Here is a 25436-nt window from a genome sequence, read left to right on the forward strand (position 1 = left end):
TAGACGACTTTTAATTATGGTGTTGGCGAAGAAGATTGAATGTACCATGAACTGCCAAAAGAATGAGCAAATCTATCTTAGAAGAAGTACAACCAGAATGCTCCTTAGAAGCAAGGATAGCAAGACTATGTCTCACATACTTTGGACATGTTATCAGCAGGGATCAGTCTCTGGAGAAGGACATCATGCTTGGTAAAGTCGAGGGCCAGCGAAAAAGAGGAAGACCCCCAACAAGATGGACTGACACAGTGGCTGCAATGATGGGCTCAAGCATAACAACAATTGTGAGGCTGGCACAGGACCGGGTAGTATTTTGTTCTGTTGTACACAGGGTCACTATGAGTCGGAACCAACACAACACACCTAACAACGACACCACTTATATGATGGAGCTAGAAGAGACAAATTCAGAGAGACAGTAAGTAGAATAGAGGTCACCGGGGCTGGGGGAAAGGGGGGAATGGGGAGTTATTGTTTAGTGGGTAGTTACAGAGTTTCTGCTTAAACTGATGAAAAAAAATTGGAAATATATAGTGGTGATAGTTACACAATATTGTGAATGTACTTAAGATCTGCACTTAAGAATACACTTAATACCACTTAATTGTACACTTAAAAATTGTTAAAATAGAAAACTTTATGTTATGCATGTTTTGCATAAATAAATAAATATTTTTTTCTAAAAATTCCTTTAGTTGGATGTTCAATTAACAGCTGTTGAGTCTCTACAAGGCACAAGGCACCAGAAGGCACACAGCACTATGGCCAATGCTCTGAAGGAAACATGGATGCAGTGTACACCCAGCCATTAGGGTGCTGATCATTTGTAGAAGAGAAGTGACAAGGGCAAGAATAATCATACCTGGTAGAAAAGAACAGATACCAGAGGAGAAGTACGAGAAAACTGCAACGGGCATTCGAAAGGAGAAGGGTCACTCCCCTTGGGAAACTAAGGCAGAACCCACTGAGGATGTGGCATTAGAGCAGAGAAGAGTAACAAGCGTAGAGTGAATGAAGTTCTGGAGTCAAGAAAGCTGGTGGACAGGAGGCAGGGAGTCCAGGGGCGGATTATCCAATAAGCAAGGTAAGCACGGCACGCCCCTAGGGCTCCTGGATCTCTAGGCCCAACCTATTAGCCTCCATGCCCCACAATAGCCCAGAAGTTGTCCCTGAAGGTGATATACATATATTGGCTGCCTCTCCACTGGGTGCAGGTGGATAGGACTCTCTTCTAAGCTTGAGCATGTTGGAATTTAGAATCTATATGCACACAATAACGTCATTTAATATAACACCGCAAATTAAAATAGCATTAAACATATGTCATGTGCTTTTGTTTGGAGCACCGGTGGCACGGTGGTTAAGAGCTTGGCTGCTAACCAAAAGATCAGCAGTTCGAATCCACCAGCCACTCCATGGAAACTCTATGGGGCAGTTCTACTCTGTCCTATAGGGTCACTATGAGTCGGAATCAATTTGATGGCAATAGGTTTGGTTTTTCAAGTGCTTTTATTTAGACCTTCTTTTTTATATTTTGCAGTTCAGCCACAAATTTCATTCACTTCAGCACTGTTCACACTAGGCCGCCTCATGGAACCCTTCAGAGGTACTCTTTTGAGGTTCATGTGGTGAGAATTCCAGCCATAACAAGCAAACAAGCAAAAAGTGTTGTTGAATAAATCCAAATCTGACTAAAATGCTGGCTTGCGTTCAAAATTCTCATCTCCTCTAGCTAGGCCAGGTGCCCATCACCCAGCAATGAGAAGAATGCTTGTTCTACATCTGACCTGTTCTACGAACTCTGCCCTTTTCCCTGGTCCCACCCTCAAATCAGCACATCTCCACCTGAGAAAATGTCTCAGAGTTTTATTACATTTCCATGCAGGTCACTTCCCAACACAAGATGGACTGTGTTCCAAAGATTACCTTGCAAATCTCTGGGTTTTTTTTTTTTTTTTTTTTTTCATTTTTGTAGGTAACAAATTGAGCTTTAATGTTAGCAAAAGTGGACATATCCCCTGGTCAGACCACAAAGTCCAGTTTTTCTCATAATGTGCAAGTTTCCATAGGAAAATGGAGTCAGAAGTCTAATTTGAGAAGTCAAAATGAATCCTCCCCAACATCATGAAGGAGTGAGGGCATTCAGCATCCAAGAGCTATTGGCAGCTATTACCTGGGCTGTGGTAGAGGTGACGGCACAGGAGTGTGGATGAGCTCCAGGTGGATGGATGGGGTAGGTGGTGAGAGAAGGGAATGAAGGCTGGAGAAGGTAAAGAAGAGCTCACAGGAGTGAGGAAAGGCTGCCCTGAGGAAAAAGATGGCAGGGGATAGGGTAGTTCTCGGCATCTTCATTCTGATGGAACCCAGCCCTGAAGTGGAACAGAATGGGAAAAGAAGCTGATTCTCTTGTTCTCTTTGCCTTTGAACCAAGTACCATGTACCACTGGGGTAGGGGAGGGAAAGAAGAACGGGCATTGCAGAAGGTGCATTTTCTATGTTCTCCTTCCTGCTATTCCTTCTCTTTATGGTATTTTCCACTATTCCTAGCCACCGTTATTTGCTGATATACACACACGCGCGCACACATTCATACGTGTACGCTGAGGTGATCACAGGCAGGCAACGAGAACTAGGATGCCACAGCTAGAAGGACAGTCAGGTCTATGAAAAAAGCATGGAATCATCCCATGCCCAGGCTGTGCAGAACAGAGAGGAAAGAGAAGTGGGGAGGAAGAGGTAAGAGGCGAGGAGGAAGAATGTCCCTTCATTGGAGCCCCTGCACACTTGCTTTTACGGACTTTTAGTAAAGACGCCCCATGCGTGGAATCTCTCTTCCTATACTATGGAGAACTAGCATTGATTCTTTCATCGGTCCCACTTGACTCCTAACATTGCATTATTTTTTTGTCTCTGCTATTCTGCAGTTCCATGTGACCACAGAAAAGTCTTGGCAGCATGAAACAAAAGACAGAAGTTGCTGCCGTGGGGGGACCTCATACCATCAAGAAAGCAGTGCCGGGAGCAGAGCGCGTCCTTTGGACAGGGGTCCCTGCGCCCAGAAGCTCCTAGTCCGGGGGAACACTGATGAGAAGGCCGACAGAGAGAGAAAGACTTCCCCTGGAGCTGACACCCTGAATTTGGACTTTTAGCCTACTTTGACTGTGAGGAAATAAACTTCTCCTCGTTAAAAAACAAAAACAAAAAAAAAAGTTGCTGCCGTGGAGAGTTCACTATCAGATGCATCTGGTAACCCAGCAGAGAGACAGCACAAGCAACCCCACTATGGTGGTGATAAGGCAATTAGAAAGGACTGGAGTACCAAATGCACTCTTCCCTTGTACTTCAGGTTTTATGTGCTTTATCCTCCTGGGATCCTCGATTTTTACATGTTGATACCCATTGTAAGACAACAGCCTATCCCTGAGAACTATCTAAAAATAGGTTTCTGTAAGCAATGTTTAAACCCCAAAAGAGGTTCTTTTCATTATCCAGTATGCTTTCACGGAGTGCCTTTACTCCTCTAATTTTGGGCCTCTTCACATATTTCACACTTTTAATAGGCAGTTGGCTCATTCTGTAAAAAAAGTCACTTCTTTTGCAGAATTGTACTTCCCAAAACCTTCTTACTTAAAAAGACTTTTTGTGATTCACGCTTACTTTAAAAGCCAAGAGGGACAATAAGAAAGATATTCTTTGAGGATAGAAATCCAAATATCTCAAAAACGCACAGTTATTGTCATTCATTCATTTCACAAATACTGAGCGTCTGCCTCATGCTGGAACTGTTCTAGCCACAGTGATACAGTGTGGACAACATATTTATTGCACACTCATTATAAAAAGGTGAAAAATAGAATTCCAGGTAATATGAGAGTCTGGAATTGGCTAATATGAGGGTTGCACAACCTTGTGAATATACTGGAAAGCACTGAGTTGTATACTTTAAAAGGGTGAATTTTTCAGTATGTGAAATACATCAGTTTAAAAAAAAAGCCACATGGGAACATTCTGAAGGGAGAGAATATGTACTGTGTGCTTTCACATGGAAGATATTCAATAAATGTTTTTAAAGAACACAATCAGCTATAGCATTTAATTAAAAGAGGATATCTATCTGGAAGAACATTGTCTCCACCAGTTGCCTCTGAGTTGATTCCGACTTATGGTGATGCCATGTGTGTCAGAGTAGAACTGTGCTCCACAGGGTTTTCGATGACTGATTTTTCAGAATTAGACCACCAGGACTTTCTTCCAAGGCACCTCTGGGTGGACTCGCACCTCCAACCTTTCAGTTAGCAGGTGAGTGCATTAACTGTTTGCACAACCCAGGGACTCGCCTTATAAGAATAACCAAAAAACTAAACCCAAAGCTGTAAATCTTTATGGAAGCAGACCGCCACATCTTTCTCCTGCAGGGTAGCTGGTCGGTTCAAAGAGCTGACCTTCTGGCTAGCAGCAGAGCACTTTAACCACTGTGCCACCAAAGCTCCTTCCTTATATTAATCCAAACCCAAAAAAACCAAACCCACTGCTGTTGAGTCGATTCCAACTCATAGCAACCCTATAGGACAGGGTAGGGCTGCTCCATTGGGTTTCCAAGGGCTGTAATCTTTATGGAAGCTCACTGTCACGTCTTTCTCCCATGGAGCAGCTGGTGGGTTTGAAGTGCCTACCTCTCAGTTAGCAACAGAGCTCTTAACCACTGCGCCACCAGGGCTCCTTCATCTAAACCCTAGATGCTCGTTTCTGTTGACTCAGCTCATGCCACTGATGCACACGCTAAGCTGGGCAATTTTACTTGTCCTTGTCCCAATCACTCAGAGTCCAGACTGTAGCCCTAGGGTGATGCTCTTCCAGACCAGTTCAGCTATGTTGCCTCACCAACAAACATCACCACCTTTACCTTTTCTACTGTCCTAAAGCTTACCCCATCTCTGTGTGAACCAATGGAGAGCCAGACTTTGTTGTTAAGTGGATCTGTGTCAGCCACTTATGAATATGACTAAGAAAATCTTTGGCTGTCTTGTCCTATTGCAACATGATCTTCCCGAAACGTGGCTTATACTTTCTATTTTACTGCTAAGTTCCCCATGACGCCAAGTAAGTTACTGAAACACACCAGAAACCCAGTAAATGTTTTTATTTTACTGTTTTCACCAATTTCCTACCACTTGCTTTCAGGAAAAATACTGCATGCCACATCCTGAAGATCTCTAAAATAGTTACTACAATAATACACTAAAATTACAACATGATAGAAGCCTCTAATATTGAACTGTCACCCCTCTTTGGTGGTGCAACAGTTAATTGATCAGCTGCTAACCAAAGGTCGGCAGTTCAAACCCACCAGCAACTCAGTGGAAGAAAAGACCTGTGATCTGCTCCCATAAAGATTACAGCCTAGAAAACCCTACGGGGCAGTTCTACTCCGTCACATGGGGTTGCTGTGCGCCGGAATCAACTCAATGGCACACAACAACAACAGATCTGCTGTACGTACAACATCATACATGTTTTAAGTGAGTGCATATGTGAGTGTACATGCAGAGAGAAAGAGAAAAGAAAGATGAAGAGAAGAGGGAAAGGGAGAATGAGTAGAAAATAGTGTGGCACTCCAGAAGGTTATTTAAAACCTAACTGTTTTACAATTGTTATCTTTGGGAAATGGGTACCAGGAGACTTTAAACTTCTACTTTAAACAATTTCGTATTTTTTATAATGAGTATATTCTTATAATTTGTATAATAAAAATTGTATACAAGCATTTTATATTGTATTTTGCTTTATAATACTACACGTTTATATTACATTATCAAAGCATGTAAATAACTTCTACATCCAGACACGATGGAGTCTGAGGAATCTCCTGAGAGTAAAATGCAGGGTTCATGAGCAGACTAGAGAATCTGGCATTGATCTCCTTGTTTCAAATCTCATCTCTGATACTTATTAGCTGTTCGACTTTTAACAAGTCTCAATTTTATTATTATTACTACCAAGGACGCATTATCCAATAGGCAAGGTAAGCACGCTGCTTATCTTGTTACCAGATCGTCTGTAGCGATTTCACATTTTTTCACCATGGCTTGCGTCGGTCTCTCTCCTAACCCGACAGCACCCTCTTATACAATCAAAGCCTCTTTTTAAATTTATAATCCCTGACAGGGACGCAAGACCCAGTAAGCACAGGTAAGCACGGGCTTACTTGTGCTTACTTACTAATCTGTAGTGGACAATTTCACATGGGCTTCACCACAAGAAAAGTGGTACCCAGAAGTACCTCAGAAAAAGGCCTAGTCATCTATTTCCGAAATATCAGCCATTCAAAACCCTACAGAGCACCGTTCTACTCTGACGCACGTTAGGGTTGCGTAAATTGGAATAGATGGACGACAACTGTTTCGTTCAGTTTTTTTCAGAGCATTAGTTTCTGCCTCTGCCCAACTGAGATCATAAGATTACTAATAACCGTCTCACAGGGTTATCAAAGCACTAAATAACGTAATAGATATGGATGCCTCAAACTGTAATGTGCTTTTAAAAATGTCATTATTGTGGTAATTATCAGCATTATTATGACCTTTTCATACTTTGTCCCTTACTCCCTCGTTCTTGGCAGTACTTCAAATGGCAAGCTAGACAAAGTACCCTGAGTTTTAGACACGTGAAGTTATACTGATGATCAGTGCTGTGGAATAGCTTCATCGATAATTATCATAATGTCACAGGCATTTAAAAGATTCATCAAAAATACTAAATAGTACATTTTTCCGTAAGTTAAAATCCTCCTTTAGAAAGCAAGGTTTAATCTTCATTAGTCAAGTGACTGATCCAATGAAGAATGCAGATAAAATACCAAAACAGGTCCCAAAAGATGAAAGAGATCAAAGGAATACCTTGGAGAAGCAAAACCCACACCAATGGAGAAAGGGCACACACACAAACAAAAGCACCCTTTGAAATCACAGATGGGAATCTGCCTTCCTTTTGGCATCTTTGTTAAGAAGTCACGTCTCTGCTGTCGCACACATTAAACCCCCCCCCCCGCAAACAAACACGTCCAGATGTTCACGAATATTCATGATGTGCTTCCAATTTGCTCTGGACTTGCTCTTGATATATTTTTGATTAAGTTCCACCAGCTTCTGCTGGGGCCCCTGAGATGGATGGCATTGCCGTAGCACAAATTGAGAACATCTTAATATTCTAAATAATTCTAGAAAGTCTCTCAAACTATCCCTTATAAATAAATAATTTAGGCACAAGCCTCAGAGCAGCCAGAGATAAGAGCAGTTGGCTTACTCCCGAATCTGAACTATAGTATCATTGCTATAGTTGCTAAATTAAGCCTCCATTTCTAATGCATAGGTTGATATATCAAGGGTGGGGGGAAGCTAGACCCAGATGTCATTTTTTGGGTAATACAGTGAAACATTAAAGGAAAAGCAAACGGTTGTGCTCTGGGGTACTGAAATGGATTTTCCAAAGTCACCACTTTGTTAGTTTGACTGTGCCCTTCCTTCCAGACACTGAATAGTTGAAAAGTCAGAATAACTGAGCAACTGCCTCCAACAAATTAGCTCATAATTTTGCTATTTCGCTTTCTTCTACTTAACATAAAATCCTTGAAACTTCCAAACTGAAAGGAAAGATAGCTCCAAATCTAAAAATATTGCTGAAATGAGTATAATGATCTTCCAGTAAGAAGCGGCCAGAGAAAGTTCCAATCAATATACTAAGTGTCCCGGTGTCCAATTTTTTCTGCCCTAGTCATTTTGGTACAGAGGAGCTATGGTAGGAGATCAGTCTAAAATATCCACCTACAGATCAGGAAGCCAATGTCAGCTGTGTGTGGCAGCACCAGCAAAGGTTCACACACTGCCCCAAGTGACTTACAGACTGGACTCCGCAGGCATCTGCCTACTCCATTCCCAGACTCCCTCCCTCCTCATTCCCCAGCAGGAGCCTTGTTCCCATGTGGATGGGGCACCTTAGTCTTCAACAAGGGCCTCAAATTTAGACCTTTGACAATAATGTCAAAGGAAGACCGAAAATTTGGTATGTTCAAACCGCGGTGTTGGTGAAGAACACGAACTATACCGTGGACTGCCAGAAGAAAGAACAAATCAGTCTTGGCAGAAATACAACCAGCATGCTCTTTAGAAGCTAAGCTGGTGAGACTTCATCTTGCGTACTTTGGACACATCAACAGGAAAGACCAGTCGCTAGAAAAGGACATCATGTTTGGTAAAGTAGAAGGTCAGTGAAAACGAGGGAGACCCTCAATGACATAGATTGATGCAATAGCCACAACAATAGACTCAAACATACTAATGATCATGAAGATGGCATAGCAGGGGGCAACGTTTCGTTCTGTTATACAAAGGTTCCCGTGGGTCAGAGCGGACTCAAAGGGCAACCAACAACACACTCCTTTAAATTTTGTCTCATTTCAAGACCATACTGCCTCTAGTTAGCAACAAAGTAACATTTTTAAATAGCCTAAAATTAGCTTGTGACTGGCACAAATAAATTACACTATAATCTTCTATGTTAAAACTATTTATTTGTTAAATGTAAATATTTAGTCACACCTCCATTTTGGTAACCTGCTTTTAATATTCCAGAGCTCCAAAAGGTACCTGGCCTCGGTCTCTCACTTAATTTCTCAAAGGTCCTGATTCCAAAAGCGGCTGTGCTTCTTTACCCTCTCAAACCCTGACCACACCCAGGCCAAGCCCTGGCCACACCCAGGCCAAACCCTGACCACACCCAGGCCAAGCCCTGGCCAGGGGCTAGCTCTGCCATCAAAGCTGCCTTTTTTCCTTTGTCCTCTGGGTTTTCTCCTGTTAGTGTCAATCTGATTAACATTTAGGAATTCTCTCTGTTACTTACACATGTAAATAAAAACAACAAAGCTCAAACTTTTCTTTTTCTAGGAACCATCTGCATTTCAAGCAGTGTGCCATTTTGGTTTCTAATCCTCAGTCATATTACGTTTTATTCAAGCAAACAAACAAAAACCCATCATTTCTAAATGCTCAAGAGCAAACAGAAAAAGATGCTGAAGACGCTAATCCAAATTTGAAAAATCTGACGAGGCTCCTCTCAACTCTTAGAATATTGTATCACAAAAAAACCAAAACCTGTTGTTGTCGAATCGATTCCAACTCGTACATCTGATCTGTTTCCATCATTGCATAAGCAGTCTACAAAGTTGTCTAAGTTTAAGTATTTTAAGAAAAACCTTAATTATGACAGGTACATAACAGCAAGATCAACCCAGGCAGCAAAGAAATCTGCTTATAAACATGTTAACGCAGTTGGTATACAACAATGGCTACACTGGGACCCAGCATTTGACTACAAATGCTACTTTGTCTGGAAGGAGCCAGAGTAGAGAACAGTGTTACCGTGTTACCATTTGGTTTAAGATAAAATGCCTCAGTGTATTTGACATTATGTGTTCGAATCCCACAGCAGAACACAGGTCAGGCTAATCATTTAATGCCCACCGTTTCAGACTGTAATCTGAAAATGAGAAGTAACCCAAAGTTTGTTGTTGATAGCTGCTGTCCAGTTGGCCCCTGACTCACGGTGACCTCATGCACAATGGGATTAGACTGTTGTGATCCATAAGGTTTTCACTCACTAATTTTCAGAAGTAGATCACCGGGCATTTCTTCTTCCTAGTTCGTCTTAGTCTGGAAGCTCTGCTGAAAGCTGCTCAGCATCATAGAAACCTGCAAGCCTCCACTGATAGACGGGTCGTGGCTGTGCATGAGGTGCACTGGCTGGGAACTGAACCAGGTGTATAAGGAAGGCGAGAATTCTACCACTGAGCTGCCACTGCCCTCTAACCCACAGCTAGCTGTGTTAAAAGAAAAGGAAGCAAAGCAAAACCAAAAACCCTTCAGAGCGACAACTGGGCTTCAGCAGCTCAGCTTCCAACACAGTTCTCATTCTTACCCTGTGAAAATGAAAATAATAATTCAGGGAAGTACACTTGTTTTCTGTGCTTCCTGGGGGCCCTCAATGAGCCCCGGTGGCACAGTGGTTAAGCTCTCGGCTGCTAACCGAAAGGTCGAAGGTCTGAACCTACGAGCTACTCTGCGGGAGAGAGACGTGGCAGTCTGCTTCCATAAAGATTAATAAAAAAACAACAACCAAACCTGTTGCCGTTGAGTCGATTCCGACTCATAGCGACCCTATAGGACAGAGTAGAACTGCCCCACAGGGTTTCCAAGAAGCGGCTGGTGGATTAGAACTGCCAACCCTTTGGTAAGCAACCGAACGCTTAACCACTGTGCCACCAGGGCTCCTCCATAAAGATTAAAGCCTTGGAAATCCTATGGGGCAGAGTTAAACTTTGTCCTAATGTGATCACTATCAGTCAGAATCAACTCAACAGCAAAATGTTTTTGGTTTGTTTAGGGGGCCCTCTAGCATTCCCTCAAAACACCGGTGACCTATGCACTGAGGTGGGGGCAACCCACTCTCATTATTTTCTTGAATATTCAAGGAACTCAAACGCATAGGAAACCTGTTTTCCACATGCTTGCTGTCTGTAGCAAACAATTTTTTAAAAACAGTCAAAAAATAAAACAGAAAAAAAAAACCCACAGACTGGACCATGTGTGCATGTCTGCATGAAACCACAAGCAAACCAAGAACAAGTAAGTTTACCTTGGCCCAGCCAATCAACTATTGCGAAATAGCAATTATTTTTGTTTTATGAATGGCGCTGCACCAGAACAACATTCTGTTAGATTTTTTGATATTATTAATAATCCAAGGGCCTGTGAAAGAACAGCATGTATCTCTTTGTTCCCCATCATTTACATCTTAAGTCCCAGCCACAGTAAACTTCTTGCAATTACCTCTAAAGACCACATTCTCTCTCTCAACTTTTGGCCTCTGGGTAAACTGTGACTTTCCTTTAAGATATTCCTCAGTGAAAGCACCTCCCCCTGCAATCAGGTAAACTGTCTATGTTCTTTACTGTTAAGCGTGGGTATCACCTCCTCCAGGAAGACTTCCTCACTTTTCTAAACTGGGTCAGGGGCCATCTTCTGCATTCCTGCAAAGCATGTTAATACTCTGTTTTCTTGTCTCATGCCCCAATTAAATACTGACCTCTTTCTGGATAGAGGATAAATCTTTTATCTGTGTTTCAAGAGGGGCAAAATCCCAGATACAGGCTTGATGCTCACTAAATTTTTAAAAAATAATTACATACATGGATGGATTTCAACAGATACTTCCTGAGCACCTATTATGTGCCAGTCACTATTCTCTATACTGGGATACAGAAGTGATTGAAACAGTTGAACAAAAACCCCTGCCCGCAAACCAGGATTTACTGGGAAGGGACACAAGCAACTTTCCAGGGCAATGGATATGTTCTATATCATGATGAGGTTAAAAAAAACTAAAAAACCAAACCCGTTGCCAACGAGTACAATTCGGCTCATAGCAACCCTACAGGACAGGGCTGTGCATTTGAATGTATGTAAAATCTACCTCAAACACAGAACTGTAAGAAAAAAAAATCAGTAATAATCAAGTAGAAGTGGGAAGTTAGGATGAAAGAGGAATAACAGAAAGCTGGTAGCAGGCACTGGAAGTTCATTATATACGCTGTTTCCTTGTACGCTTGAAATTTCCGAAAACAACAAGCTAAAAAAAAATCCCTGTCCCCTTGTTAACAGATATTAATGAAGCACGAATAGGATACTGTTTAGCATTATTACAAAAAGTTTTGATTGAGAAAGGGAGGGAAGGAAAGGGAATTAACAGTTATAGGTCACATGTATAATGTACCAGGTTCTTTATATCTGTTTTCTCTTTTAATCCTCATAATAGCTTCATGAGATACTTACCCCCATCTTATAAATGAAGAAACTAAGCCTTGAAGAAGTTATGTAACTTGCTGTGTAAGTAAAAGAGCCAGAATTTGAACCCAAGTCTGTCCAGTTCCCTCAGTCTCTTCCCATCAGTGTTTCTCACACCCTTTTTCTTACTGCAGCAATCCAGGGGCTACGACTCTTGCTTGGGGTGCGGGTATTACAGGCTGAAGGAGCCCCCAAAATCACTACCAGTCATAATAGTCACTACTCTTATTGCCTATGTCTTAGTCAAGATCTACATTTGGAAGGATTAAATTATTAAAATTGCAAAGAACAATATTTATGGCCCAGAATCATCCCTTTGCCGTCGGCAATGGCTTATCACACTTCCCTGTTATAATATACAGTATTTTAAATTGCATTCCAGGTCCTTAGACCTGGGTGTGAGTCTGCGTCAAGCTCCTTCTTCCCTGTATGCACAGTCATGAGTAACGATCTGGCACTGAGGCCAGGCGGGGCTTTGGCAGTTGATGAATCTGCCATTAGCAGTGCCCAGGCCTATAAGTGGGACTTCTCGATCGCTCTGCGCCTGTACCAACAGCCGCACAAACTTGTTTTCTGCCAACGCCCAAACAGATTCAACCTCAAAGAGGCCGAGGAAGCTGACACTACCAGTAAAAAGAGGCCACCTGGAGCGTTCCCCTTTCCTGGGCACAGTGTCTTTTTGACAGGTGTCAGACTTAGCATCACTAGAGATGGGCCCGTTATGGACTTGGAAAGCTGCTGTCATTTCTGATTGCAGCTTTTCCCAGCCAGAAAAACACACGGTACAAAGTGACATGCCAAATGTGAGGAACGATGGGCAACCGCCCTGCTGTTCATCAGCACCAATGTCCCAATCCCCAGCAGAGGCCAAGGCCAGGTCCAAACACACCAATCATGTAGGGCCCATTTGGTGCTAAATAAATGCCCTTGTCAGTTATAAATTTGAATCATAAGCCTGGTTTATACTGTTGAAGTTTTACCCATCTGTACTTTCTGTTGCCTTCATCTAAACTATCTGGCCGCCAAGAACAATTTATCAAATGCTCTATCCTAGTGAGAAGCCAGGTGATTAGATACTAGGGAGGAGCCTGACATGGTGTCCAGAAAGTTAATGACTAACATAATTATCAGAACCTTTGTCTTTCAGGGTTAAGTCCAGCATCTCAGTGGGCAGAGTCTTTTTGTTTGTTTGTTCTCCAGCTGACAAGTAATTAGCTCTTAACGATGATACTTCTTTGACTTTTTAAAGCCAAACATAAATATCTAAAAAGCTTATGCTATGGCATATTCCCTCAATCCCCAAAATTCACCCAGAGGATTTGAAATGAAAAAGTCATAAGCCATTACTGATTTGACCCCAACACCTAAATCTCTCCGCACTCAAGGCTGTCTTCTAAATGACCTTTTCTACAGCAGACATAACAAACTTCATGCTACTTTTTTCCTTATAAAATGTATTAGGCTCCTAATACTATTTCCCCTTCTGCTTTTGGTTATTGTCTTAGTTATCTAGTGCTGCTATAACAGAAATACCACAAGTGGGTGGCGGCTTTAATGAACAGAAATTTATTTTCTTACAGTTTAGGAGGCTAAAAGTATGAACGCAGGGCGCCAGCTCTAAGGGAAGGCTTTCTCTCTCTGTCAGCTGCGGGGAAAGTCTCTTGTCTCTTTCCAGCTTCTGTTTCTCTGTTCCTTGGTGATCTTAATGTGGCATGGCATCTATCTTCTCCCACCTCTGCCTACTTCTCAGTGCCTAACCTGCTCTTTTAGATCTCAAAGGTGACTGGCTTAAAACACACCCCACAATGATATGGCCTCTTAACAAAATAAAGAAAACACATTCCCAAATGGGATTATAACCAGAGGTATAGGGGTTAGGATTGCAACACATATATTAGGGAGGACACAATTCAATCCGTAACAGTTACATTCTCTCAAAGCCCTCTCCCAGTCAACTTCATCTGGGGGTTGCTCACTAACATGAAAAGAAATGTATTAAGCTGCAGGTCCTCACCCCTGAAGTTGCTCCAACAAACGGGGAACAGTTTGTCTACTTGTCTGCAGGCAGAATTGAAAGTCTAGAAATATATATAAAATTCTGATGCAATAAAAGGGAGTCTTAGAAATGGAGAAAATATTGAAGTTGTTAAGGATTTCGTTTCGCTTGGATCCACAATCAACGCCCATGGAAGCAGCAATCAAGAAATAAAACAATATACTGCATTGGGCAAATCTGCTGCAAAAGACCTCTCTGAAGTGTTAAAAAGCAAAGATGTCACTTTGAAGACTAAGGTGTGCCTGACCCAAGCCATGGTATTTTCAATCACCTCATATGCATAAGAAAGCTGAACAATGAATAAAGAAGACCGAAGAAGAATTGATGTCTTTGAATAATGATGTTGGCGAAAAATACTGAATACACCATGGACTTCCAGAATGAACAAATCTGTCTTGGAAGAAGTACAGCCAGAATGGTCCTTAGAAGCGAGGACTGCGAGATTTCGCCTCAGATACTTTGGACATGTTATCAGGAAAGACCAGTCCCTGGAGAAGGACATCATGCTTCGTAAAGTAGAGGGTCAGTGAAAAAGAGGAAGACTCTCAACAAGATGGACTGCCACAGTGGCTGCAAAAATGGCCTCAAACATAGCAACAATTGTGAGGATGGCACAGGACCATGCAGTGTTCCGTTGTGTTGTACACGGGGTCACTATGAGTCAGAACCAACTTAATGGCACCTAACAACAATAAATGGAAAACTGTAGCTTTTCAAGAAAATAAATTCCAGCTAGGACTCGATTCTGTGATCAGCTAACCACCATGAGAGAGAAATTTCAATAAGTCACTAATGTCACATACACAGCCTGAATGATGGGCAACCTCACGTCACACATGGACTTACAGACTCCATCACCAGGTAAATGACGTGACACACACAGCATCAAGTCTGATCCTTCACTGTTTGCAGACTCCACTGTACCGCTGCAGCTTGCTTGGAATTTCATACGAAGAGAACTTGAATGGGCCAGTCTAGCATCCTACTTTTCTCCCTAACTACATTTTATAGAATGAACAGTCGAGTTTCCAGCCTGGCTCAAATTAGCTCCCATCAATTTTACCCACCACCAAATTCTCACACCTTTGATGGGAACTAATTAAACTCATGTGGTGTTTTTCTCCCCAGACTGTCTTTTACAGCTCTGGAACACAGCACACCAAATTAGGCCCATCTATCTAAATGGGAAGGACACTGTTTATCCACCAATAGACAGGCTTCATATCCTACCTAGAAGCTGTCTTTCAAGGCACCCAAACACCCTGGGACGAGTACTGTAACTCCAACTCTTACCTGGGTAGAATCTTATGAGAGTAGTGTTGTATCACTGGCCATCTACCAATTCAAAGCAATCATTTCCTTGCACAATTGAAATGTCCAAGCAGGCCACAAATCTGCTACCAGACTACCATTCACGGTCAAAATTACTTTAGTATAGACATACAATGGAATATTACTCAGTCACAAAGAGAAATGAAGTCGCAACACATGCTATGACACGGTTGAACCTTGAAAACATTATGCTAAGTGAAATAAGTCAGACACAAAAGGACAAATATTGTATGATCTCGCTTATATAAAGATCTATACTAAGCAAATGCATACAGAACAAAGCAGATCAGAGGTTATCAAGGGCTAGAGGAAGACGGAATGGGAAGTTACTGCTTGATAGGTACTGAGTTTCTGTTTGGGATGATAATAAGTTTTGGAAATAGTTCTGATGGGTGTATCACATTGTGAATGTAATTAATATCACTGAATTGTACACGTAAAAATAGTTAAAATGGTAAATTTTATTTATATATATTTTACCACAATATTTTTTTAATTGCAACATTAACCCTTTCAAGACTCTATTATTTTCTGCTTTGAATTTTTTTTTTTAGTACTATGTGTTTTCATTAATGGAAGCATGCTGAGTCATACAGTGTATTTAAATTTTTGGTTAGTAACGTGTATTTTGAGAAATACAATTTGGGAATACATGGGACCCACAAACCTTGAGGGGTTCTCAGGCGCCAGGATTGATGGGTCCCACTGGTCATGGGTGGCAGGATTTATTGCCACACACACACACACAAATCCAAACCCACCAGGGCTCCCTAACTATCACAAGGAAATCATAAATACGCTTACAAGGCTTATCTCACTGTACAATAGCCAAAAGAGACAGTATTTTTATCCAATCACACCTCCTGGATGCACTACCTCACATTTATGGCTGATACCCTAGCCATTTTGCTTCAATGAACGTTTCTTTCGCCTTTCACCACTACACAAGTCCCCACTGGAGGGCAGCAAACACTTTTAGCAGAAAAAGTACAGTCCCAAGAAACCTGAGAGCTGGAAAATATGGGTGGGATAAGGCATGTCCCATGGGTCATAAAAAGATAACGAATTCAGTGCAATATTTAAATTGCTGCTCTGCTGCAATCTTGCAAAAGAAAAGTATTTTTTCCCAGGACTGGAAAAGAGGAGTGTGCTGTCACAGTATGGGAAGAGCAATTAGGGTCACATAACAATGTATGTATAAAATTTTGTATGGGAAAAAATAAGAAAAATTTTAAAAAAAGAAAAGTATTTTTTCATTAACTATGCCTGTCATGGTTTGAATTATGTCCCCCCAAAAAATGTGTGTATCAATTTGGCTGGGCCATGATCCCCAGAATTGTGTGGTTGGCCTTCATTTTGTGATTGTAATTTTATGTTAAAGAGGATTAGGGTGGGATTGTAACACCACCCTTACCCAGGTCACATCCCTGATTCAATGTAAAGGGAGTTTCCCTAGGGTGTGGCCTGCACCACCTTTTACCTTACAAGAGATAAAAGGAAAGGGAAGCAAGCAGAGAATTGGGGACCTCATACCACCAAGAAAGCACCGGGAGCAGAGTGAGTCCTTTGGACCCGAGGTTCCTGCGCAGAGAAGCTCCAAGTCTGGGGGAACACTGATGAGAAGAAGGCTGACAGAGAAAGCCTTTCCCTGGAGCTGACGCTCTGAATTTGGACTTGTAGCCTACTGGACTGTGAGAGAATAAATTTCTCCTAATTAAAACCAACTACTTGTGGTATTTCTGTTAGAGCAGCACTAGAGGACTGACAGGAAAACCTAATTAATTTGAACTGAGCATGGAAGTCTTTTGCCACATGAGGTTGCTTTCTTAAAAGGTAGGCAAGAACTCTGCCATCCACACATGCCAGAGGACGTAGTTATAGGAAGAAGCCCTTGGCAACAAAGATTCCCATGTGCTTGCCTGTGCGAAAGTGTTGGGCTCCCAGGACAATGTATTTCTGCCCTGTCTTAGTCATCTAGTGCTGCTATAACAGAAATACCACAAGTGGATGGCTTTCACAGAGAAATTTATTTTCTCACAATCTAGAAGGCTAGAAGTCCAAATTCAGGGCGTTAGCTTCGGGGGAGGCTTTCTCTCTGTGTCGGTTCTGAAGGAAGGTCTTTGTCATCAATCTTCCCTTGGTGGAAGGTCCCTGTCATCCGTCTTCCCTTGGTCTAGGAGCTTCTCTGCTCAGGAACCTCAGGTCCAAAGGATGTGCTCTGCTCCTGGCACTTCTTTCTTGGTGGTATGAGGTTCCCATGTCTCTCTACTCACTTCTCTCTTTTATATCTCAAGAGATTGGCTTAGACACTATCTAATCTTGTAGATCTCATCAATATAACTGCCACTAATCCATCTTATTACATCATAGTGATAGCACATACAACACATAGGGAAATCACATCAGATTACAAAATAGTAGACAATCATACAATACTGGGAATCATAACCCAGACAAGTTGGCAGACAGTTTTGAGGGACACAATTCAATCCATGACATGCCCCTACTCCAATTGACACTTCTCAGCCTCGATCTACTTATTAAAATAACACCGATCCCTATGGGCCACGAAATTAATGAATAAAAAGGAAAAAGAATCAATTAATATTTGACCATCATGATTTCTATCTATCTAGGATTCTTCCTTCCTTCCTTCCTTCCCTCCCTCCCTCCTTCCTTCCTTCCACCACCCATCCATCTAGGATTGTACTGCTGATGTAAAAATGCCAGAAAAACACTGAAAGGAGACTTTCTGAAACCTGAACTTAATTCGGGCTTAGAGTCAGTAAAATATACTATATACTGGCCAATAATATCAACACGCTTTTACCTTAAGTTAAAAACAAATAAATAAAAATTCAGTCTTTAAATAAATGCAAAGATTTGATCATACTGCCCCAGCCAAGATTCATTCAATTTGATGGGTGCAGAAGGGGCTTATCCTTTAGGGATCTGAATTTTTTACCCCATCCTAGTGCAGCGGACTGTAGACTGATGTTCCACACACAGGCGGGACTGTTAGAAAGACCAGGAGGGGGTGTTAGACCAGGAGCGCAAACAGGAGCAGCCCTGCCCACTCACCACATCCAGGTCCTGGGAAACTCGCCGCTTCCGCAGCTCCTCCATCCTCTCGCACACGTCGGAGAAACAGGTGTTGTAATAATCTGCATACTGCTGTGCCAAGTCATCGATGTTCCCCAGTGAACCATCCTGAGGGTGAGGAGGGTGAGGAGGAAGGAACAGGAAAAGAACAAAGGCAGTTAGTCCACCCTCGAAAAGCCCCATGCTCATTTGATCTTCTTTCCCTTTATGAAAAGTTTACAGTCATAATAACCCAATTCGGACTCCTGGTACCCCTATGTGTGTCAGAACTGTGCTCCACAGGGATTTCAATGGCTGAGTTTTCTGAAGTAGACTGCCAGGCTTTTCTTCTGAGGTGCCTCTGGGAGGGCTCAAACCTCCAACCTTTCTGTTAGCAGCCCAGGGCCTTAATGTTTGCACCACCCAGGGACTCCTCAGCAATAATAATGAATATTTATGCAGTGTGAACAGGTGCCGGACTGTGAGTTTTACACTAAGCGCTCATAATTTTCAGGGTAGCCTTCTGGGACGGAATTGATTATTTTCCTTACAGTACAAATGGGCAAACAGTAGCTCCAAGGAGTTGAGTGACTGCCCAAGTATCCAATGCTAACAAGCAAAGACTCCAGGCTGAGACCCAGAGTCTCTGTCCAAAGGTATCATCTTAAACTCACACCTTCCCGGCTGTCTAGTAGGGCTGACAGAAGAACACCCCCCACCTCCCAAAGTACCTTGAAGAGCCTTCATCAAAGGCACCATGTAAGTAAGAGGATCCTAGAGTGCAATCACAGCCAGGACGGTGCTGGTCCAGCTGCTCAGAATCTCTAGGAAGCTTTTGAAAAATACAGGTGTAAGCACCCCATGGAGCCCTGGTGGTGCAGTGGTTAAAGCACTTGGCTGCTAACTGAAAGGTCACTGGTTCGAACCCACCAGCTGCTCCATAGGAGAAAGATGCGGCAGTCTGCTTCCGTAAAGATTTACAGCCTTGGAAACCCTATAGGGCAGTTCTACTCTGTCCTATAAGGTCACCAAGAGTCAGGATCAACTCGACAGCAAAGGGTTAGGTCCCCATTCCCAGAAATTCTGACTGGAACCCAAAATTCAGAAACCAATGGGGAATGCTAGGGTCTGGGACATAGCTGAGAGGAGCCTTGGTGGCACGGTGGGTAAAGCTTGGTGGTTCAAATTCACCAGCTGCTCAGTGGGAGAAAGATGTGGTAATCTGCTTCTGTAAAGATTTACAGCCTTGGAAACCCCATGGGGGCATTTTTACTCTGTCCTACAGGGTTACCAGGAGTCAGAATCAACTCGATGGCAGCGTGTTTGGTTTTTGGTTTTTTTAGCTGAACCAAACCCTCTTATGAGACCCTCAGAAACATGGAAAATCTTATTTCCTGAATCGTTCCAAGTACAGATGCAAGAGTACACCTTACAAATTCACCAAAATAAATAAGTGAGCTCGTTATCTGTCTCTTCACTGAGGGAAGTTCAGGGTAGTTGCTGTGGAGCCCACTCTCTGAGCTGACATCCAGCTCTGTTCCCACTTACCCGTTAAGTGGTCTGAGACACTGTATGGATTGAACTGTGCTCCCCCAAAAGACATGCTGAAATCCTAACCCCTGATACCTGTGAAGGTGACCTTATATGGAAATATGTTCTTTGAAGATGTTATCAGTTCACATTAGGTCATACTGAAGTAACCTGTTGCCATCGAGTAGATTCCAACTCATAGTGACCCTAGAGGTCAGAAGTGAACTACCCCATAGAGTTTCCAAAGAGCAGCTGATCGATTTGAACTGCTGACCTTTTGGTTAGCAGCCAAGCTCTTAACCACTGCACCACCAGGGCTCCTACTGGAGTAAGGTGGGTCCTAATCTCATCTGAGCAATATTCTTATAAAAGAGAAGAGACACAGAGATCAACACACCCACAGGAGGACAGTCATGTGAAGATGCATCTACAAGGAAGGAATGCCTAGGGCCACCAGAAGCTGACAGACAAGCAAGATCTTCCTCTAGAGCTGTGAGACGAAGCATGCATGACCAACACATTGATTTGGACTTCTAGCTTTCAGAACTGGGAGACAATAAATTTCTGTTGTTATAAGCCACCTTGTTTGTCTTATTTTGTTACAGCATCCGTAGGAAAGGAATACAGGCAGTTTTGTTAACCTCAAGGCACCTAGTTTTTTCCACTGTCACCCTGGAATAACATATCTGTCTCACAGTGAATTAACATATGTGAACTACTTAGAACGCGGCCTGCTCATGGTATACCTGACATGCAGTGAATGCTCAAAATTTATTTAGCTAATGTTCACTATAAGATTATGTTTCATCCTACAGTCTTTCTTTAGGGAAGCTGATTCCTAAATACATGTCTGAACACATACATATAACCAAAACTCACTGCAGTGGAGCCGATTCCAACTTACAGTAACCCCATAGGGCTTCTAAGGCTGTAAATCTCTACTGAAGCAGACTACCACATCTTTCTCCCATGGAGCCACGGGTAGTTTCGAACCACCGACCTTCTGGTTCGTAGTCAATCGCTTTAACCACTGCGCCATGAGGAACACATACATAGAGATGTCCATTAACTAGTTGCCATTGAGTTGATTCTGACACATGGTGAACCCATGTGTGTCAGAGCAGAACTGTGCTCCATAGGATTTTTCAATGACTGAGTTTTCTGAAGTAGAATCACCAGGCCTTTCTTCCAAGGAGCCTCTGGGTACACTTGAACCTCTAACCTTTAGGTTAACAGTCGAGCGAGTTAGCTATGTGACCCATTAAGATGACAGAAATGCTGTGTACATTTGGTAAGTTAAGACATTTCTTCTATCAATTCATTCGTTCAGAGGAAAAAAAAAATTCCCCACTTCTTTTTATCTCTCAACATGTCCTCTCTGAGTTATGAATAAGTGATTTTACCAGGACAACCAAGGAAAACACAAAAGCAGCACTAAAGTTGCACACATACTTTCCATTTCACAGACTGCCTGCCAGCCCGTTAGGTTAAATACGGTTAGCACATTACCCATAGCAACGCATGTCTAATACTGCAAAGCAGCTTTAGATACAAGCAGGGTTTGGGCGTTAGATTTCTCCAAAAGCCTTCTGCTAAGACCTAGAAGCCCTGGTCAAAAGGCTTGGGTTAGCAAAAGCAAAGATCTCTACCCTCACTTCCGCTTTCACTGAGTTTGTAAAAATAAGGAAAAGGAGAAACAGAAGTAGAAAGAAAAAAATTTTTAAGATCCTTTCCCACCAGTAAAATGTCCTACGTTTGTGATAGTTAACTCCAAGCCCCTCATGCAGAGCTAGGGACAAGAAGGACTCTCTTACAAGGGCAGTGAGGTCTCTGGGCATCTGAACTTGTCTGAGCAGAGGTTTTCTCTGAGGGCAGTCTGGCTAGCTGAGATGGGGGCGAGATGGACACAGTGGAGGAGGCGGGCCCCACCCTCCGCTGCACAATGTTCATTGTCAGGTGTCCAGTGGGGAAATCAGCAGCCGGCAAGAAGGATGTCTGCTGCTGAGCCACCGAGGAAATCTGGAGGCGGCCAGCCCACCAGCCTTTCCTTTGCTGCCTTCAGTCAAGGAAACTCCCTGAAAACAGAATTACTCTTGGGAGAGAGGAGTCAGGCCAGAATATCTTAAGGCGGGGTTCTGGAACTACAGCAAGATAAATCAAATTATAAGCCTAAAGACTGCCCTGACTCATTTGAACTCAACAGCACATGCCCCATGGGCCACAACACGAAAATCTATAATCTCCCAACTGGCTTTCCTGTCTCCTTCTCCGCCTCACCTCATCTGCCTTTGACCCGGCCACCAAAGTGACTTTAAAGCAGAGATTAGACTGGGTCTCCCGGTTGCTGACATCTTTCCATGCCACCTCCATCACCCATCCTACAAAATAAACCCCAAACTCACCAGCCTGACTCTTGGTTCCCATCACCTCCAGCCCCAGCCCTGTGGAGAAAGGAAGCAGTCATGTGTCATGTGTTGCCCTGAGGCCTGCGAGACTGAGGGTCTAGGAACCAGATAGCATCAAACCAGCCTCCAACAGCAGCAAATTCTCCTCAGGGCAGGCCCTCTCTCACCCCACCCTCCTCATCCCCCAACAACCGGAGAACTGAGGGAAACTTCAGGAAGGAGGAGGAAAGAGTAGCAGCTCATGAGGCAGCGTCTGTTTTGACCACCAGCTACCACCAGCCATGATGATGAAAGCAAAGTGCTTGCTACTCTGGGCAGGAACTCGGTTCCCAGCTGCCTCAGACATTTGTGGAAGGGACCTGGCAGTTCCTAGGACAAAGGGAACTCAGCTACCTTTGGCTTCAAGGCATCTGCCTTTTATTAATCTAGGAATGTCTGCTTACACGGCAAAGAAACAAAGCCCTCACCCATCCTTGTTTGTCTCAAGGACCACATTCTTTCTTAGCTTGAACCCAAAGAGACTGCCTTCCAAGTGTATGTTTCAGGGAGGAGGAAATAAGACTGGCAACAACTTTACCTGAGAACCCATTTTTACGAGTTATAGCCCCAATCCTACCACTCCCCACAACAACTGAGGGAAGATATTCTGGACTCTTCGGGGTTGTCTTAAGTCTCTCAAGATCGTGATACTGTCCAACTAGATGGTGCCCGGCTACCACCACCGACTGCTCTGACAGGGACCACAACAGAGGGCCCTGGACAGAGCTGGAGAAAAATGTATAACAAGAGTCTAACTCACCAAAAAAAAAAAAAAAAAAAAGACCAGACTTACTGGTTTGACAGAGACTGGAGAAACCACATGAATATGGCCGTTGGTCACTTTTATAGCTCAGTAATGAAGTCACTCCTGAGGTTCACCCTTCAGTCAAAGATTAGACAGGCCCATAAAACAAAATAAAAGGGAAGGACAAGAAGGCAGGAGGGGATAGGAAAGCTGGTAGTGGAGAGCCCAAGGTCGAGAAGGGGAGAATGTTGACATATTGTGGGGTTGGCAACCAATGTCACAAAACAATATGTGTACTAAATGTTTAATGAGAAACTAGTTTGCTCAGTAAACCTTCATCTAAAGTACAATAAAAAAAAAAAAAATTAAAAAAAGCATATTCACAAAATTTAACAAAAATTCTAAAAATAAAGGTGACACTACCACTAACAAGATGTAAAGGTGATTTTTTTCTAAACTAGCAATAATAAAAAAAATAAATGTGATCAACAAAAAAAAAAAGAATGTGATGCTATCCTGGTACAGAAACTTCTGCTTTTATCCATCCAATCCATCCAAGAAATGAAACATATCTGCCTTTGACCAAACTCAAAACCCATGTCTTCTAATACCTGAATAAAATTGTTAGAGGGATTATTTCAACACTTCCCTTGGGGTCTGCTGTCTTGAATGGAAATCAACCAATCATCCAATCAATCAATCTTTGTCACTCACAGGGCACTATGACTTCTAATGTCCAAGGCTAGGCACTCCAGCCTTGAATTCTGGCTTCTCTCAAAAATGACGTGCTTTCCTGTTTGTGAACTGTAAGACTTGTTCACAGCTGACTGTTTTCTTGTACTAATTAAGGAGGGACCAGTCGCTACAGAAGGACATCATGCTTTGTAAAGTCGAGGGCCAGCGAAAAAGAGGAAGCCCCTCGATGAGATGGATTGACACAGTGGCTGCAAAAATGGGCTCAAGCATAACAACGATTGTGAGGATGGCACAGGACCGGACAGTGTTTTGTTCTGTTGTACATGGGGTCCCTAACAACAACAACAACGACAATTAAGGCCACCAGGTAAAAATTTAAAGACTACTCATACAGTTTTGTTCAATTTTTTTGAACAAAAAATAATTTTTTCTCTTTTTCTCTCCTGGGAATACCTTCAAAGCCAAATGTTCACTTTAGTCTTACAGTTTCCAGTTACTGATTAAACTTGTTCTTCCTAAGGATGAAAAGGGTAATTCGCCACCCCTCACTCCCAGTCACTCACAACTTCCAAATAATTTTGGGGCCTGGAAAATATGTCTGCTGCTCATGAGAAAGAAAACAGTTGCCCAATTCAGCTCAGGCCAAAGACAGCAAACATTTCACACCCTGCCATAGGCTGCAATATCATTCCCCACGTGGTGCTCTGCATAGTAATTTGGAAGAGGGTGGCACAGCTGCCTTGATGGTTTCCCAAATCACTTTCCAGATGTGAATTAAATTTGCATAATTACCACTTTCATCAGTCTTGATGATTTAAATGCCAAGAATGGCAAAAGAATAAAAATGTGTGTTTTAAAGGTCTTTTCTGCCATCCCTGAAAATGAATCTGCCATACACCAATCAAATGGAAGCAGTGAACCACGTGATAATTTTTCCTTATCTACCTAAAACCCATGCTTTTTCTGGACTATCTGGCAACCTTTGCATTATTTTTATCCAACTTGTTCTTCCTGGAGACAGCTAGGGACCTGATGTTCCTGTTGTTGTGAGCTCCTTCAAGTCAGCCCTGCCTTATGACTTCTGAAACACTGCCCGATCCCGCAACATCCCCATGATCAGCTGCAGATCAGACCGTTGATTCACAGGGTTTTCAACGGTTGATTTTCAGAAGTAGGTCACGAGGCCTTTCTTCCTAGTTTTAGTCTAGAAGCTCTGCTAACACCTGTTTAGCATGACAGCAACACCCAAGCCTCCACTGATAGATCGGTGGTAGCTGTGAATGCAATGCACTGGTTGGGAATCAAACCCAGGTTTCCAGCATGGAGGGAAGAATTTTACCAGTCAACCACCAATGTCCTCAGTGAAAATATTTACTTCCACTAAAAATATTTGCAACATTCATCTGTAGTTTACTTAAACAATGCAGGTAAGGTTTCCATAGCACCACATCTAGGGATCCTTCTTCTAGGGAATGTGAAGTCTGTATCTGATTCAATACCCCACTACGTTATGAAATAAACTCCGAACTACAATGTGACTTTAAACCATCTCTAGTATAATCAAGATGATTATGAAAACACTGAAGCAAATTTCCTTTTAACGGGTTTGCGGTTTCTGGTCCAGACTTTATTACTTAATCTGTTTCACTTCTTTCTTA

General features: G+C 42.6%; 1 protein-coding gene across 1 annotated transcript in view; it reads right to left on the reverse strand.

Annotated features, from left to right (window-relative positions):
* SASH1 (SAM and SH3 domain containing 1) overlaps window positions 1-25436 on the reverse strand; it is a 226525-nt gene that overhangs the window by 152966 nt on the left and 48123 nt on the right. Inside the window, exon 2 of the mRNA XM_004368843.3 lies at window positions 18364-18492. Within this exon, the coding sequence (XP_004368900.1) occupies window positions 18364-18492 (129 nt within the window). The remainder of the gene's footprint in view (window positions 1-18363; window positions 18493-25436) is intronic.

Source organism: Trichechus manatus, unplaced genomic scaffold, assembly GCF_000243295.1.
Source record: "Trichechus manatus latirostris isolate Lorelei unplaced genomic scaffold, TriManLat1.0 scaffold00002, whole genome shotgun sequence".
Lineage (NCBI taxonomy): Eukaryota > Metazoa > Chordata > Mammalia > Sirenia > Trichechidae > Trichechus > Trichechus manatus.